Source organism: Hypomesus transpacificus, chromosome 21, assembly GCF_021917145.1.
Source record: "Hypomesus transpacificus isolate Combined female chromosome 21, fHypTra1, whole genome shotgun sequence".
NCBI lineage: Eukaryota > Metazoa > Chordata > Actinopteri > Osmeriformes > Osmeridae > Hypomesus > Hypomesus transpacificus.
Genome location: NC_061080.1, coordinates 3,856,179 through 3,873,005, shown reverse-complemented (window position 1 = coordinate 3,873,005; position 16,827 = coordinate 3,856,179). Strand labels below are relative to the sequence as shown.

The 16,827-nt window shown below is 43.7% G+C and overlaps 3 protein-coding genes across 3 annotated transcripts; 1 reads left to right on the top strand and 2 right to left on the bottom strand.

The window, feature by feature from the left end:
- Positions 1 to 1,463: 1,463 nt before the first annotated feature.
- Positions 1,464 to 8,626, bottom strand: dgke (diacylglycerol kinase, epsilon). Its single transcript, XM_047044102.1, has 11 exons — positions 7,368 to 8,626; positions 6,948 to 7,107; positions 6,608 to 6,727; positions 6,189 to 6,332; positions 5,555 to 5,712; positions 5,335 to 5,383; positions 5,125 to 5,238; positions 4,602 to 4,673; positions 4,272 to 4,399; positions 3,958 to 4,069; positions 1,464 to 3,371 (listed from the first exon to the last, which is right to left on the bottom strand). Exons 1-11 carry the CDS (start codon positions 7,811 to 7,813, stop codon positions 3,150 to 3,152), a joined length of 1,725 nt encoding a protein of 574 aa, XP_046900058.1. The 5' UTR covers positions 7,814 to 8,626; the 3' UTR covers positions 1,464 to 3,149.
- A 292-nt stretch (positions 8,627 to 8,918) lies between these two features.
- Positions 8,919 to 11,297, top strand: c21h17orf67 (chromosome 21 C17orf67 homolog). The gene is made up of 4 exons (XM_047044103.1): positions 8,919 to 9,034; positions 10,223 to 10,314; positions 10,683 to 10,839; positions 11,008 to 11,297. Exons 1-3 carry the CDS (start codon positions 8,980 to 8,982, stop codon positions 10,797 to 10,799), a joined length of 264 nt encoding a protein of 87 aa, XP_046900059.1. The 5' UTR covers positions 8,919 to 8,979; the 3' UTR covers positions 10,800 to 10,839; positions 11,008 to 11,297.
- Positions 11,298 to 12,485: 1,188 nt separating this feature from the next.
- On the bottom strand, positions 12,486 to 15,799 carry cbx8b (chromobox homolog 8b). Its single transcript, XM_047043787.1, has 5 exons — positions 15,631 to 15,799; positions 15,482 to 15,525; positions 15,102 to 15,167; positions 14,896 to 14,962; positions 12,486 to 14,019 (listed from the first exon to the last, which is right to left on the bottom strand). Exons 1-5 carry the CDS (start codon positions 15,697 to 15,699, stop codon positions 13,180 to 13,182), a joined length of 1,086 nt encoding a protein of 361 aa, XP_046899743.1. The 5' UTR covers positions 15,700 to 15,799; the 3' UTR covers positions 12,486 to 13,179.
- Between the last annotated feature and the right edge of the window lie 1,028 nt (positions 15,800 to 16,827).

Sequence of the window (16,827 nt, the reverse complement as noted above, 5' to 3'; positions counted from 1 at the left end):
TCACCCTGACTGTGTGGGTATGTCCTGACTGTCCATGGAACCAGCTTGACTTGGATTAGACCACAATGGAAGGAACACCATATGAAACCCCTGTTCTAAACAACTTGATTCAGCTTCTCAACCAGGATGTTCTCTGTCCATGAAAAGGGCTCTACTGTGGTCTGTGTTTACGCAGTGTGTGCTCATGTGACAGGCAGGGTTAAAGTACATCAGTATCAGTAAGATGGTGTTTGAATATCTGGCCGTTTGTGCTTCCTCATTAGGGCATGGTGTGACAATTGTCACATAAAGGGAAGATTCCAGAATGTCCCATCTGAGATTTCATTTTCTCAAAGGTGGAGCAGGATACCCAGGGCTTGGTTTACACCTATCACCATTTCTAGCCACTGGGGGACCAAAGGCAGGCTAGGGGAACTCATATTAATGTAAAAAAAACTAATAAAGTGACATTTTAATGCCATGGGACCTTTAAATAAACAAGGTATACAGATTGTGTAATGGCTTTAGAACCACACAAAATAACATAATAGAATATTTTAATGCTGCAGTAATCAGTCTTTTTTTCATTTATTTGTTTTAGAACCTTCAAATAAACCTCCAAATGTCCCTGGCAAAAAGACCACCATCTGTAAAACGACCACCATAAGTAAAAAGACCACTAGCTCCAAAAAGAAATGACCAGCTATGTAAGTTCACATACTTGAGAAAATACACAGTGTACAGTGGATGTACAGTAGATGTACACTGGTATGGATGTGGTAGTGTATATGTAATATATTTTCATCGAGGCATGGTCCTCCCCCTGGATGCCTCTCCCTCTGCGATTTACAGTTACTGACACCAATCTTTCTAAATAGCAACAAACCAATCAGTATTTACAAACACCCTGTAAAGGAATCTTTATGGGGCACATTCCTTCACATTAGGGACCTCAACAGAAAACCACTCCGGAGCCACAGTGTTATCATAACTTGGGGTTATGTAGCAGACATACTGTAAATGAGTATGATTAGATGATTTGCACTATTGTACTGTACTCCACTTAGGTTAGAATAGGTTACAGGGTTGAAACAGGTTTTTTTGTGCATTTAGGGTTAGTATAGTGTACTATCTATTGTTATCTGTAATTTAGGAAGTTTTAGTATTAAGGTTAGTATAGTCGATATTTATTGCTCTCTGTATATTTAGGAAGTTTCACTTATTTAAGCTCAGCATTGATGTAAATTGTGTTCTGTGTACTTATATGTTATGTTATGCCAGGTGCTTGCGTTGTCTTGTCTTAAGAATTTCAGTGCCCAGTCTAACCTTGTGTTGTTCTGTGTACCTGACAAATAAAAGCTTGAACTTGAACATTCATCTCACGTAAAAAATATTTGTGTGAGAAAACTGAACCCTGTTGGGTGGGTGACCTCTTGCTTTCAGTTAAACTTAATAAAAGAGAGAACAAAAGAAAGGTGTTATAGATATGAAAATATTTATTATGGGCTTGTTTCCAAATCCAGATAAACAATTATCACATTTACTTCAAGCGATATCTGTAATAGCTAGTTTAAACAAACTGTCTTGTTTATATCACTGTTTTAGTTTCCTGCCATTCAGAGTAGATTGAGGTGAATGATTGAGGTGAATGTAGCTTAGGTGATTGTTTTCAATAAAAGCTCAATTTCCCCCACAATGGTTATCTCTCAATTTATTTTCCTTCTATCCAGCCTTAGGGAGCCAGATCTTGGTCAATGGAATAACATACAGTAGTTTGACTGCAAAACTTACCTGCTGGATGCATCTACAATTAAAAATATCTATATCTTTTGCCCCAACATGTCTTCCACACATGGAATGAAAACACCTCTCTACCAACAAAGGCAATCCTGTCCAGATTTTGAACTCTTTGTTTCAACATTCAGGGTTGTTGTAAACATGTAGGTGAAGTGTACATGTAAAACTAGCGCCTTCAAACATGACATTATCGATGTCCTCAATGCACCTTCGATACAGTGAAGAAAATAACATTTGAATGATTAGAAAGGGAGCAGCACATCGTACAAGCATTGGCATTATATGGATACTAACAGTTTGAGGGATCAGTTGGAACGTAAAACCACGACTTGGGAGGACAGATGACAATCATTTGTCACATTTTCTCTGCTACCGTCAGTAGGAGTACAATTTCAGCACTTGGGCCACAAAATACAGTACATTGCAAAAAATATGGCTGACATTTTTGGTGTACTCTTACGTAAAAAGACTGACTCCAAAAAAATCATAATTTGATGCTAGACATTCAGACACATTCATCAATATGCCAATACTGTCTTTAAATAAACAAACAAACAAAAACATGACATGGATGGAGTGTCATCCTTTTCTGATACATTTCTGCTCTCTTTAAAATCCCCACTGCACACTGAATAACTTAAGACACCACCTTGTGGCCAAATTAAGTGTTGCAAACAGCAGAAACGGGAATACATGTTACAAACAAGTCAAGCAATATTATTATATGTAGACTTTGAGCAATTTCTAAAAGGTCTAAAAGATAAGTGCCCAGAAATGGCCAAAACACATGTGGTAAACAGGTAAGAATATCTCATTTAAATAAAGTAAGATAATTATGTCAAATGAACTGGACTGCTTTGGTAGCAGTGAAAATGCAGTTTATCTAGTGAAACATAGTTAAAAGATAAGAGTGCTTTTGGAAACAGAATGCTAAAGTCAAGTAACACATGCTTAAGACGTTTTCAGAATAAACCGCTTTTTCTCCAGTACAACACGTAACCATTAATTTGGCCAACAACTTTTTAGTGAAAGTGCATGAAATCTATAGGAAACGCAACAAAAGTATTTTCCAGTGACTGACATATATAAATATATATTCTACTTAATCACAGAACGGGACCAATGTGTCCCTGAGACAGAGACATTAGATGTGCCTGTGGGATGGTGCCGGACTACTGAAACTGAACTAAGTACTGAAGGTGTAACTATGGCACAATTGGGGAGGGGGGGGTCAGTGCAAATATACAGCAGTCCTCCTCTGAAAACTTTCACTCACTCCTTCTCTCCCACCTGTGAGGGTGGGGGGCAGGGGCGGGGGGGGGGGCAAGGGGCAGTGGGGGACAGGGGCGGAGGGGGGGCAAAACCAACCAGCTTCAAGCGCGAGCGGAGGCAGGCCCTGCAGGCTTGGGTGAGTCGTGGGGGGCGGAGCTCTCTGCCTCGGAGGCGCTGGATTCGTCTTCGTCCTCGTCCGTCTGCTCGGCGCTGTGGTACAGCATGAGGGCCTGCGTCTTGTGGGTGATGGTGATGGTGCAGGGGCCCTGGGCCCACGGCTCCCCGTCCACCTGCATGGGCATCCTGGAGCTCTTCAGAACCAGCTGGAGAAGAAGGGGAGCGGAGGGAGAGGGGGAACGAGTGGAAAGGTGGAGGAGAGGGGAGGGAGAGCGAGTGGAAAGGTGGAGGAGAGGGCAGGGAGAGGGGGAGCGAGTGGAAAAGTGGAGGAGAGGGGAGGGGGAGCGAGTTGAAAGGTGGAGGAGAGGGGAGAGAGAGGGGGAGCGAGTTGAAAGGCGGAGGGGAGGGGAGAGAGAACGAGTGGAAAGGTGGAGGAGAGGGGAGGGAGCGAGTTGAAAGGCGGAGGGGAGGGGAGAGAGAGCGATTGGAAAGGTGGAGGAGAGGGAGAGGGGGAGCGAGTGGAAAGGTGGAGGAGAGGGGAGGGAGAGGGGGAGCGAGTGGAAAGGTGGAGGAGAGGGGAGGGAGAGGGAGTTGAAAGGTGGAGGAGAGGGGAGAGAGAGGAGGAGCGAGTTGAAAGGTGGAGGAGAGGGGAGGGAGAGCGAGTGGAAAGGTGGAGGAGAGGGGAGAGAGGCAGAGGCAAAGAAAAGGGTAGATAAATACACGACCAACACTTTAGTTTTCCCAGACCAAAATGAATGAATTGTGTGTGTGCGTGTGGTTGTGTAACCTTACCCTGACTGTGTGGGCCTGTCCTAGCCTCACAGGGTTAGCCAGCTTGACCTGGATCTGAGCACAGTGGAAGGAGCCAAACACTCCGACGACCTCCAGCAGACCGTCATCCAGCCTGACGGACAGAGACAGGAAGAGAGAGAGACACAGAGAGAGACAGAGAGAGAGAAAGCGTGAGTTAACATGCTGAGAACAACAGACAAACCCACTTCAGGTCCAAGAAAAGCTCTATATACCAATGTAGGTCACGCCACGCACAAATGCACTGATTGTTTGGATGATTGGTCCCAGACCCTGCTGCGTGGTCCTGCTCTTACCGTGTAGGGGGGCAGGGATCATCCCCCATGCCCTCCCACAGCCGGCACCCCCCGCCCCAGTAGCCGATGTTACACACGATGATGCCCTCCAGACTGGGCAATGCCACCCTCTCACCATCCAGCTCCAGCTGTGTGAACACACACACACACACATACACAGAATCAGATGGGATCCAGGAATTATTAAAAGGTTTGTGCAACGTTCAATGAATGTATGAGCTCACTCCAAGTGCATGACATGGGCCGAGTCATTGCAACGTTTCACTGTATCAGAGGTCGTCAAAGCACAAGATAGTAGTGGCCTGAACCCATCAACGCGTGCTACCATACCTCAATCCTCTTATCCAGGTCATGGCATTCTTGCACTAAGCAATCTTTGGTGCCGTAAAGGAAATACACAGCCTGTTGAGTGAAAATCAAGAAAAGCTAGTGAGACTGTTGTAAGCTGGGTAGAGATTTATAAGGAGGTATTCGCAAGTCCACATTTGCGCAAGGCAGGGGTGTCGAGCTCCGGTCCTCGAGGGCCGCTGTCCTGCATGTTTTAGATGTTTCCCTGATCCAGCTCACCTGATTCGAATGAATGGTCGTTATAACAACCCTTTTAATTGAATCAGGTGTGTTGGAGCAGGGAAACATCTAAAACATGCAGGACAGCGGCCCTCGAGGACCGGAGTTCGACACTCCTGGCGTAAGGCATTCGAAACACGATTGCATCCTGAATGGCGTGTAACTGACATTGGACAGCAACAACAAAACAATACCTCTGAAGGGTGGCTTAACACATTCAGTTTGTCCATATTTAAACTCAACTGCAGTGTTCATATGTAAATACATTCAAATGAGGCCTCCCGACCTTGTTGATGATACGGCTGGAGAAGAAAGAGGGCGTTTTCTCGCGGTGGGTGTGGAAGTTGAGCGCCATCAGTGCATCAGGCCCCACGGAGAAATAATTGTTCATGGACAGAACCTGGAGAGGTTCAAAGGTCCATAGGAAAAGGTATATAATCGATATTTGAGGCTAAAAGAATGCCAATTAAACGTGTGGACATGAAATGCATCTCACCTTGGGCTTACGAAAGTAGAGGCCTTTTGAAGCCACCTGCACTTTCCACCTGTTGGATATAAATATATATAATATATATAAAAATATATATAATATATATAAAAATATATATATATATATATATTTTACAGCCAAATAACTACAGCCGAGACACACAGGTTTACACCAATTCCCACGTGACCCTGAACGAGAGTTCAAGCTGATGAACTTTGACCCTGACCTGTCCATCTTGACCACCTCAGCTTCCAGGATGTTTCTGAGCACCTGCTCCACAGGGATCTCCCCAGCATAGCCCGCCCCCCAGCCCAGCGAGTTGGACAGGTCATTTCCTGTTCCTAACGGCAGGATGGTCACCCTCGGCATGAACTGGTCTTGACCCTGGTCAAACACAAACACACATATATATAAACACACATATATATATATAAACACACAAACACAGACAGACAAAACTCTCATCTGTATGCCAACTACTTAGCATTAGAGAGAGGGTGACAGCATACCCTCTCTCCCCCTCATAAGCTACTTAGCATTAGAGAGAGGGTGACAGCATACCCTCTCTCCCCCTCATAAGCTACTTAGCATTAGAGAGAGGGTGACAGCATACCCTCTCTCCCCCTCATAAACTACTTAGCATTAGAGAGAGGGTGACAGCATACCCTCTCTCCCCCTCATAAACTACTTAGCATTAGAGAGAGGGTGACAGCATACCCTCTCTCCCCCTCATAAGCTACTTAGCATTAGAGAGAGGGTGACAGCATACCCTCTCTCCCCCTCATAAGCTACTTAGCATTAGAGAGAGGGTGACAGCATACCCTCTCTCCCCCTCATAAGCTCAGACAGCTGGGTGTCACCTTAAGCTTCATGGAGTCGACGGCGTCCAGCACCCATCCGACGGTGCCATCCCCCCCGCACACCAGCACCCTGACACTGCCTGGGGGGAGCAGGGTGCACAGCTGCAGGGCCTTGGAGGGGGCCAGCTGGGACAGGTCAAACACCTGGCAGGTGAGGAGGAGGAGGAGGAGGAGGAGGAGGAGGAGGAGGAGGAGGAGGAGGAGGAGGAGGAGGAGAGTAAAGGGAAGAATGAGAGGAGAGGAAGATGAAAGGAGGGGAGGTTAACAAAAAGATGGAGGCAAAGGTAAGGAGATTTTTACAATCTCATCTGACAATGAATGGATATGCTACCTGGGCCCTTTCTCTTGACAGTTCCCTTTGATTCATACACCCGCCAACAAAAAAACACACTTTTAGATCAAATAATATGTATGGAAACCTGGACGGGATTGAGGATGGTGCGGAACTCCCCCAGCAGTGCCTCTCCCATGTTGTTGCCGCTGCGAGTGTTAGCCAGGACCAGCACAGGTGTCCAGCTGCTTCCACAGCCGGCTGCTAACTACAAACACACATAACACACACTCACATGAATGAATGGGATTCCTCCAATACTCCCATACTGTCACATATTAATCTGGCTATTAGAGCATGTTGAGAGAGCTCAAGCCAATCTCACAGAGTGCTTGGTTTAATTCAATACCCCCCCCCCCCCCCCCCCCCAGGCCCCCACCCATGTGGCTTTCATCTCTGTAACTGTAACCCTAGCGATGACCTCTGACCTTGGTGTACTCGTCTGGGTGCCGGCGACGGAGCTTGTTGACGTGGTGGAGGTAGTGAGGGGGGATGATGAGGTTCCGGAACTCTCCCAGGTCGCAGTGGTCGCCGTCCGTCAGGTTGGCCTTGCAGTCGTCATGCACTGTGATCTGACACCACACACACCTAGCGAGGGAGAGACAAGGATGTGAACACACACATGCCCTTCAGCAGACTAGAACCAGCCACACATACACACACACAAACTCTGGTGTAACATATTTCAATGACGTAACAGACTCTGTTGCGCTAGAATCCCTGAGAACCCAGAAAGCAAGCCATTAAGCTAAATGAATGTGGAGATTAACATGAAAGGTCGTGGTATGCCGCTGGGCTCCTATTAAATAACAAAAAATCAAGACATTATTAAAGGAGAGAGTTATCACCTAAAGTCGCACAGCTTCGGCTGAGTCCCGCATTGCTGTTTGCACCCAACACAGTAACTGGCGAGTGGGACGTTTCCTCGGACCCAGCGGTGCTCCAGTGCACCGTCCGTTCGAGATGGGGCCATAATCTCCTTACACCCGTGTGTCCGGTCGGCCCGACGGAGGCAGTGCTCGTCGGTACATAGCCCACAGCAGTCACAGTACGCCCCTTGCAGAATGTGTTGAGAGCATACACAGCAGTATGTAGGCTTGTTGAACAGATCGGTGTAGTGCCAACCGTGTTTGCTCTTGCGGAAGAAGTCTTTCATGTGTATTTTCCGTTTGGAGCGCTGAGCACTGCACCACAATGTAATAATCACAGGGACTATAACTGCGAGGGAGGTCCAAAACAGGAGTGTCCATTCTTCTCGCGACCCTCGCTTTCCGTCGTCCTCCTCCATCGACATTAAGGAGGCGAGTGTTTTGCAGCGAATTTGTTAGGTAACTAGTTTAAACCCGTAACTGATTATTCCAAAACCATCTGTAAACAACAGACTCGTGTTGTGCATGTGACGCACGCAGAAGTATATCCATGCGACATTACAAATCCCAAAGAGTAGCCTAGCACGCTTCCAATCAGCAGTGATCTGAATGGGATCGATTTATGTACGCCTGTTGTTAGAACATTTGTGTAGCAAGCTAGACAGCTATAGTCGTGTGGCTCGCAAGCTAGCTACACTATTGATAAACCCCTGCTGATGTTCTGATGCTACTCACCTCCCCAGCACAGCACTAGACTAATCCACTGATTTCATCCGTGAAACGCATGCGCGCGGGGACTTCTATATTGCTTCAGACTACAGCTGGATCAAGTGAATGTTCAATACACTAGTCCGTGAAATCAACATTTAAAAAGCTACTAAACGAAATAAACATGTTGGAAATGAAGTAACTGTCGTGTATTTTAATGGTCCAACAGATACACGGTAGGAAACGGAAACGGAAACAATGACGTAATTCGACATTTCTCTTCTGACTATTGCTAAATCTTTTGAAGCCAAGACTGTAAAAACCGAGTGAAGTACATCACCACGTTATGGTTGCTGCCGATTAGGGATTGCTTTGTTTTTACAGTCGTCCCCTTGGAAAATGGGCACAATTTCCATTTTCAGTGCATTTATACAAGACAATTTAGGCTATATTAACAAATCCGTTCAAGTGTGGTCCATGAGAGCGTCCAAAACAGTGAAGCATAAACATTGTTTTGGGCAAATAGGATCTAGCAAATCTAATTCGTGTCTGAGCCGATTTCAACATTGCGACGCCTAGTGGATAAAATGTATATTGCAACTGTCAGAACATTAAAATGACATTCATTGGGCCATTTGATGTTTTAGAGTTATGTTGTGTGTAATATTGTGTTCATGCTGACAAAATCAATCGCGTTTCGTTATTCGTAGGTATGTGTGTTTAAACTGATATTTTTCCAGGAGCTGCTGGGCACAGTGACACATAACAGAATGTTTGCAAATGTGTCATATTGACTTAAGGTGACGTAAGAAGAAAATGTATACCGCACTCATAGGGACTTTGTGTCAGTGCTAAGGCAGCAGGCAGCAGAACCGGGGCAAAGATGAAGAAGTTTGTAGCATTTTTCCTTTGCATGGTCTTATTGACCGTCTTTACAGGTAGGATTAGGAAAAACTGTTCTGCAACAGTTATTTCCCTAGAATGCATCCATGTATGTGTCCTTGCACATTCAGAAATTAACTGAAAGAAAAAAAATGAGTAGAAACGTACGGAATGTACATGGACATTTTTGTATGCAAAGTTTTATTAAGAATTTTTTGTTGAAGTCTTTACCAACTATTCGTTATGCGGTTTAGTGTTGTATTGAACAAAGATTCCGAAACTTTCCAGCATGAAAAATGTCCAGCATGATCAGAAAATAAATCAGTAATTATGCATATTTTTTGTTTGAGTAATATGCACATTGCCTTGTATTTAATAAACTATTAATTATTTTATCACAACACAATTTTCTGAATACAATTTACTAAGTTATCTTATTGGCTCTACAGCACTGAATTGTTGGAATTTGCATCTGCCTTTATTTATATACCGGTTTATTTACTTAAACCGATATATAAATCATTAAAACAAAACATATTTAATTCCATAAAGGACTTAAACAAGTCATCTGTGTATCGGAAGGCAAATGTAAAGGAAAGACCCAAATGTTTTTTTGCCACGTTGCTGTGAGAGCCTTAGGCCTCACCTCTGTTGACAGAGCCAGGTTCCTCAGACCCTCAGATGGCAGCCTGGGCCTTCTCTGGAGGTCACGTGCTCCGCCGGCCTGGGCTCCCTGGGGAGAGGGAGGGATGAATGGGCACTTTGTTGCCTCCGCTCCAAAAACAGCCTCATAATGGCATTCTGAGGACTACGGAGACAGAAACGGAGCACTGTTGCTCTGAGAGGCCAGTGTGTGTGTGTGTGTGTGTGTGTTAGAGTGGTGGCTGAGGTTTAGGGCCTTGGTTTTGCCAGGGCAGCACTAGGGGATACACAGCTTCACATGACTAGCTAAACAAACCACAGTGATGGCCACAGCGTTTTGACACGATTTATATTCAGCTAATTAGCAGTTACATTTGCGGTCACTTGACTGTTTATAGACCTTGGTGGATTGCTATTTTCCTAAATGTGTGGGGAGGTGGGGGGTTGGTGGGCTTGATATCTAACCCAAAATATAACAGCTGTGTCATGAGTTCCTCAAGTTCATTTATAAAATTGATGCTACGGGGAAGCAAGCATCTGCCCCTGTAGATATATGGCTCTGTTAAAACACTGTGACTGGAGTTCACCATCTCTGTTCTCAGATGCCAACCCCATCATCAAAGAGAGCTTTGCCAAGCAGCTTCTCCGCAGCAAGAGGCAGCTGAAACCCGGCCACCCTGACGAGCCAATGAGAGTAAGGGTTCAGAGTTCCATGGACACGGATTGGTTTTCATGCTAATTTTGCTGTATTGAAAACAATGCCTTGCAGTTTTCTGGGCTGTCTTTACATCCTCAAAGAGTGGTGCTTATGAAACGGAGTGTGCAGAAGAACTCATCGCAGAGCTGAGCTGTTGCTGTCTGAGTCATTGGTGTTTACAGTTGGTGTTGGTGCTTTCCCAGTTGGTTTTACACCCGAAATACGTTCTCAACCACAATATCTGTTGCCCTCACTCTTACCTCCTCTCTCTGTTTCACTCAACTTCTCTCTCTCTCTCTCTCTCTCTGTCTCTCTCTGTCTCTCTCTCTCTCCCTCTCTCTCTGTCTGTCTCTCTTTCTTTTCAGGAGCATCTGCTCCACATGCAGGTTCTGGACCAGAGAGCCCAGGAGACCAACCTGGAGCACTGGCTGAACCCTCACTGTTACCCCCGCTGTGACAGAAACTATGGACACCCTGTCTAAGGAACATCCCTGGCCTATAGCATCTCCACCTAGATCCCAGGTCCTCTTCTCTCTGCCTCTGTCTCTCTCTCTTTTATCTCTTTGCATGTGCAAATTCACTTGGCTTAACCATTCCCTCATCCACCCCCATACGAAGTTTCTGCATACCGTGTTTCCACGGTTACACACAGTTTTGACGGATCTTTTGACAACTGTGTTCTCTCAACAGGGGAATTTCTTGCCGGTGGAAGGTGTGGATGACTATTGTGACAATGGCTACAACAATGACAACTGTGCTAATGATATGACTGTGAAGACATGAGGGGGCCAGCTGTCTCACTCTTTTCTGAAAACATATGAGTAAAAGAACATGTATCTATAGTCATAATTAAGCTTAACTTAGCAGTGTATTGAACATACAAACTGCTGCATATAATTATCATGTATGTAAGATTTATGGAACACTAATAAAGACTATATCAAAACGACGCATTAAAACTGAAATGTAACAAACTGAAATGCATGTGTGCTTATTTTGCATGTATTTTGTGTTTGTTTATTTTTGTATAGCTTTTGGACCACATATACGAATTTTTCAATGTACTTGTGAACATTGCAGTGAAACTTAAATCAAGAAGATTTTGCAAACATGTCAGAAGCGGGCAGCTGTGACGTTGACCCCACTGACCAAGGTTACGTTTGCTGGCGGGTTAGGATCCTATCGTTAAAAAGACAACGCCGTGGTCCCCTTCCACATGTTTCATAAATGTCTAAACGAAGACCGAAACAACCCCAACATTTTGTGAAATGTGACAAAATATTTTTCTCATCGGTAACATTATTTAAGCACGAAAATGGTTATGGGATAGACTAGACTATCAGCCGAATGGATCAAAATAGTTGTTTTTACTTTGTTGACGGGTTAACAGTTGGTTACAGGGCTATTTTAACACAACTGACTGGGGCATCGGCAAAGCGCAATGTAACCGTCTTGATCCACTGAGTGACCTAAATCTGCACAATAGCCTGTGCGGAAAAATATGTACCTTGTTCATGAAGACTTACCCGTTAAATCTAGACCCTATATAATGTAATACTTAATTTACAACATAGCCCTATTGAACAACCGATAAAATAATGTAAAATTGAAATTAAAATGTAAAAATAATTTCGGGTTTGTGAACTATAAACTGGATTTCAATTGCACTTTTCATTTTTGGAAAGTATAGCAGACGCCTAAACTAAATTGAAAAACTTCAACGACAAAAGATGCCGGAACTTCAAATAACCTAAGACAATTACAGCCGTGGCGCATTTTCTCTTAGCTAAATATTTTCTATTAAATACAGACGCTTCCGATTTCTTTTCTGCATCTTGTACATCAGCCTAATCCTTGAAATTTGAGACCGGTTAACGCTATTTCACAAATGTCGTCTTTAATTAATTGAACATGGCTTCACGGGCGCTGAGGGCTCTAGGCGTCAATTAGGGGTTATATGCTTCAATAACTAAGATTTCCATAATTCTTCAACCATCGACATCATAACAGTTTAATTAACATCATCATTGTTTTAGTCACATTTTATTTGTATTGTAGGCTGTATTGAGGCCAGTTGGAACTCGACTTAATCAACACATGGATTAACAAGCCTAGTCATCTCTCCACATCCAAGAACTGGAAACACTAAATAAACAAGCTGAAACCGGTGAATGCCCATCCATTTACTTAAAATAATATACGGACAGTTGTGATTATTCAGTTACAGAATGTCAAAAAGGTCTAAATGTATAGGAAAAGGTGATACATTCTTGGGTAAAACCAGCATGATTAATATCGGAAAGGTGCGTTTCCCTATTGCGTATAGCTAGCAACACAAATTGACAACAACAACCATATCATACGACCTTCTTCTGAAAAACAAATTAAAAGTGCATTATTAAATTCCCAATTCATGTTAAGGCTGCGTCTCAAAAGTCATCAAATGAGTGGTCTATTCATTGCATTAATTATTCAAATTGATGCCCTGGTGGAATTGTTTTATGTACCCTAATTTGTTAAACCCATGTACAATGTTTAGATTCTACCCTAAACATTTCTGTTAGTTTGACAAAAATAAAATATTATGTCTGACATTTGTTACAGTTAAACACTCGCTAAAGCAGACATAAGCCTAACTCTGTACAAAGGACTTCGCAGCAAATTAGGCCAGCAACTCTTCTAGACACGATATTGAATAACTTCATGGAATTTAATTTGGTCATAACATTAAATATATGTCCAACTATTTCATATATACATAAATATGTACATTATATAATGTAATTTATTTTTATACATTACATACAAATTGTTATAAATTACACGTATGTTTGTTAAGAACAGTTGGTAAAGTTTACAAAATCATCTTTTGCTTTTGAAAAACCCTTGATCGGTGCTGCTCTCTTTAATAGTCACTGTCAAAAAGTTGGTCGTCACGTCCGTGACTAAAACCTTCTCCGCGTTGCTTAAACTGGGCCTCCACAAATCGCTGTTTTGTTCACCAACGGTTCGGACCAGAGGAGTTTTGTCGTCAAGGAAGGCCACTTCCCTGGAGGGGACCTCACTGGGTTGGTACTGACCCGTTTTGGACAGGTGCTTGAAGTGTGGAGGAGACAGGTAGAACTCCTTAGTCCTGCATCCTTGCAACGCTGAGCCTGTTCTGTGTGAGTGCACGCTCCTCCCTTGGCCATAGTGCTGGTGTGTGCTACTGCTGGGGACCGATCGGATCTTGTGGGAGTATTTCAGGTCCTCCGAGTGTCTGTGGGCTAATTTAATCATCCGCATCTCAGAGCCCCTCTCCTCTCCCCTGGAAAGACCCAGCTTAGCCAATTTGTGGGGGCCGTAGCCCCCGTCTTCCTCTCCCTTCCTCTTCTGATGGTCGAAGGTAGACGGAACAGTGGGGGCTTCCTTGAAGCGAAGCTTGGGTTTAGGCCCTCTCTTCTTGGGAACGTAGACGAGGCCGTTCGGGCCGGTTCTCTGGGGAACGGGTGGCCGGTGCTCACGAACCAGTTCTGGTGGTCGAACCCGGACGCTCTCCCCCCTGTTGACAGTGCTGGGAGGGAAGATGGTGGGGACCACAGTCCTCAGGCCCTCCCGGGCCCTGGGGGTGACCACTGGCTCTGGGCTCGGGTAGGTAACACGCATCCCTCGGACAGCTTCGCTTCGGAACTCGTATGATTTGGCCTTAGCTTTAGCCTGTGCCTGACAAAGGGACAGAGGGGGGTCTGAAATGAAACCCTTTGAATGACCAAGACCCTAACAAAGATTCAATGTCAGACATTCTGAAACTGGTTATGACACTGTCAGCCTGACAGCCATAATGGATTATATAGTTATGGACATGTTTATATTTAAATTAAGGCATGGTATGATCATTCAATTCATGCTATAACAGAAATAGTCCTAATACGATTGAGGTTATTATATAGAGAACACCACTGTCAATGTAGAAATGTTTACAACAGCTGCAAGAAGAAATTCAAGAGAACTCAAGATAAACTGCAGGTCATTGAGCAATTTCACGGTTCGTCCTCCTCAAAGGGGCCGGGTGCGTTCCTTAATGACAGCTCCTTAATGTAACATTTCGTTTTAAAAATCTGCCAATCGCAAAATCCACGTCGTTGCAACATTAATACGTAATTGCTTTGGATTATTATTAAGGGGTTTCCTAAATACATAAAATAAATATAATTTCGAATACAAAAGGTTACTTTCGGTAGGCTACTGTTAGTATTTCTAATATAAAACATTCTTACTTGTGTATTGATCATTTCCTGACATATCGTTCAGAGAAAATTAACTTCCTTTCAAAACAGCGGACATTTGACCATCAATCTCTACATTGAAAATACACACGCAGTATAGCATGTAATAAAACACACAAGACCACTGATTGACAATACTTAACCTCTGCAAACGACTAAACCCTGTTTATTTCGTATGATCACACACTCAAAAACAATTGTATCATTTAGCCCAGAAAGAAGGGCGAGCGTGACAGATGGGTAGGAGGCATGTTTATGAGGCATAGACCCACCTCAAAATACTAACCATTGCATGTGGCAAGTTTAGGCCTACCTTAAGCAAGAATGTCTTCGGTTTAGGTCCTCTCTTTTTGGGACCGAACAGTTCTCTCTCTCGCTCCCTGAAATAGTACAGGGCACAAACACACATTTAGAGGAAGCGCACGAGAAGGTTTGAATGCATTTTGTCTTCTACGTCGCACGCTGTTTTCCCGCATCAAGCCTGTGAATTTACAAACAGGCCCACTGCAAGTCACTTACCTCTCCTCAAAAGCGACGAAGAGGCGGGAGTCCAAGATGTTTTCCTCCGGTTCCCAAGTGCTATACCTATGGAGACAGAGACCATTAAAAAGCGCCTACTGTCAATAGGTTAAAAAGGCAAGAAGACTGCCATGCAAGCTAGCCAACACTTCTAGCCAGCGTGCGTCTGAGTTTTCCATTTGCAAGCTGCCTGTTACCGGGCTAATACAGCTAGCAGCACTGGCTAACCAACAACGTTAGATCAGCATGCCATGCAAGCGCTGGGACATTTATGGACGAGCCAAGCAAAGAGGCAAATCTCATATAGACAGCTAGGCAACGACAGCTTCAAATGCAACTCTACAGGCTAGCTCGTTTTGATATCATTTCGCTGAACTTACTTCGGCGACCAGCCCTTCCATTTCACGAGGTATTCCATTCGACCCTGCGTGCCATCAGAAATAGATAAGAGTACATTTTAGTAAGCAAGGCAACAACAGCTGTGTTGGTGCTTACTGCATGACAAAATGGACACCGGTGTTACACATACCCGCCTAATTCGTCGTTTGATGATAGATTCGGCAGCAAATACCCTCTCTCCAACAGCAGACAGCTCCATGTTTACTTCAATCTTCCGTTAGCTCGGTGAACGTTAGCTGGAAGATATTTTTCTCCTCACTCTCGCAGAGTGAATTCCAGACAGACCATAATAATCTTGCACAGACGACGTCATCACATTTTTTTATGCGTTGCCAAGATACCGCGGTCGGTGGAACCATTTACAGAACATCTATTGGTTGGGCCGTTGCTACGTGCTCTGGGTTGCTAAGCGAGAGGGAGGAGCGTCCACTTCAGAAAATTCTTGAGGGGAAAATGGTGGCTTTGGCGCGGTGGATCAATTACCCGCATATTCTGAGATCTTCAAAAACACATGTGTCGCCAAATACTAAAGCAAAAACAGAGACTACAGACAATAGAAAGTGTTTTTGATTAAAATAATGTATCTAATGACCTATGTCATGCCTTTGAAAAGTTGCACATTATAAATAACATCAAGACAGCATTTTACAAGGGAGAATGAATTCCAACACACATTTGGAAAAATAGATTTTCTGCATAAAGCGACATCTGAAAATAGTGTATAAAAATTTAAAAAGTATACATTTACAGTAATTAAATGACAACCAAAATCATTAGGTAAAGGCTATAACAAAACCTTTTATGGGACATATCGGTAGCATTTTAATGAAAAACACGTCTCATGGTTAAGCCCTATTGGTCACATCTTATTGCATTTATTTAGGACCTACCACGAGTTGTCCTGGTGTTATTTGTCCTGGCTTATTAATTTAACTACTTAAGGCTATGCTTTTTACAGGCTACGTTGGAGTTGCAAATGGAGATGAATAGAGGTTGAGTTAGCCTTAAACAGGCTATTCATTTGAACCTATTTTAGACTTTTTAGACTATTTTAGTCTGTCCGATAAACGGGGAACGTGTTACAGCAGCCTACTCCACAGCAAGCAAAGAATAGGCTATCAAACCACGTACAAAATCTAGCCTTAAACCTACATTATAAAACTGCAAAAATTCCCTACTCAACAGCAAGAACATTTTTACAAAGCGTCAAAAAATCTTTCAATGCGTTATAAAACTGCTCAAATTCACGCTTGTGCTGGTCAGACATTAAAACACGCCCGTCTTTTAAACCAAACAAAATTGTGCAAAAAGCCAAGACCAGTAGGTT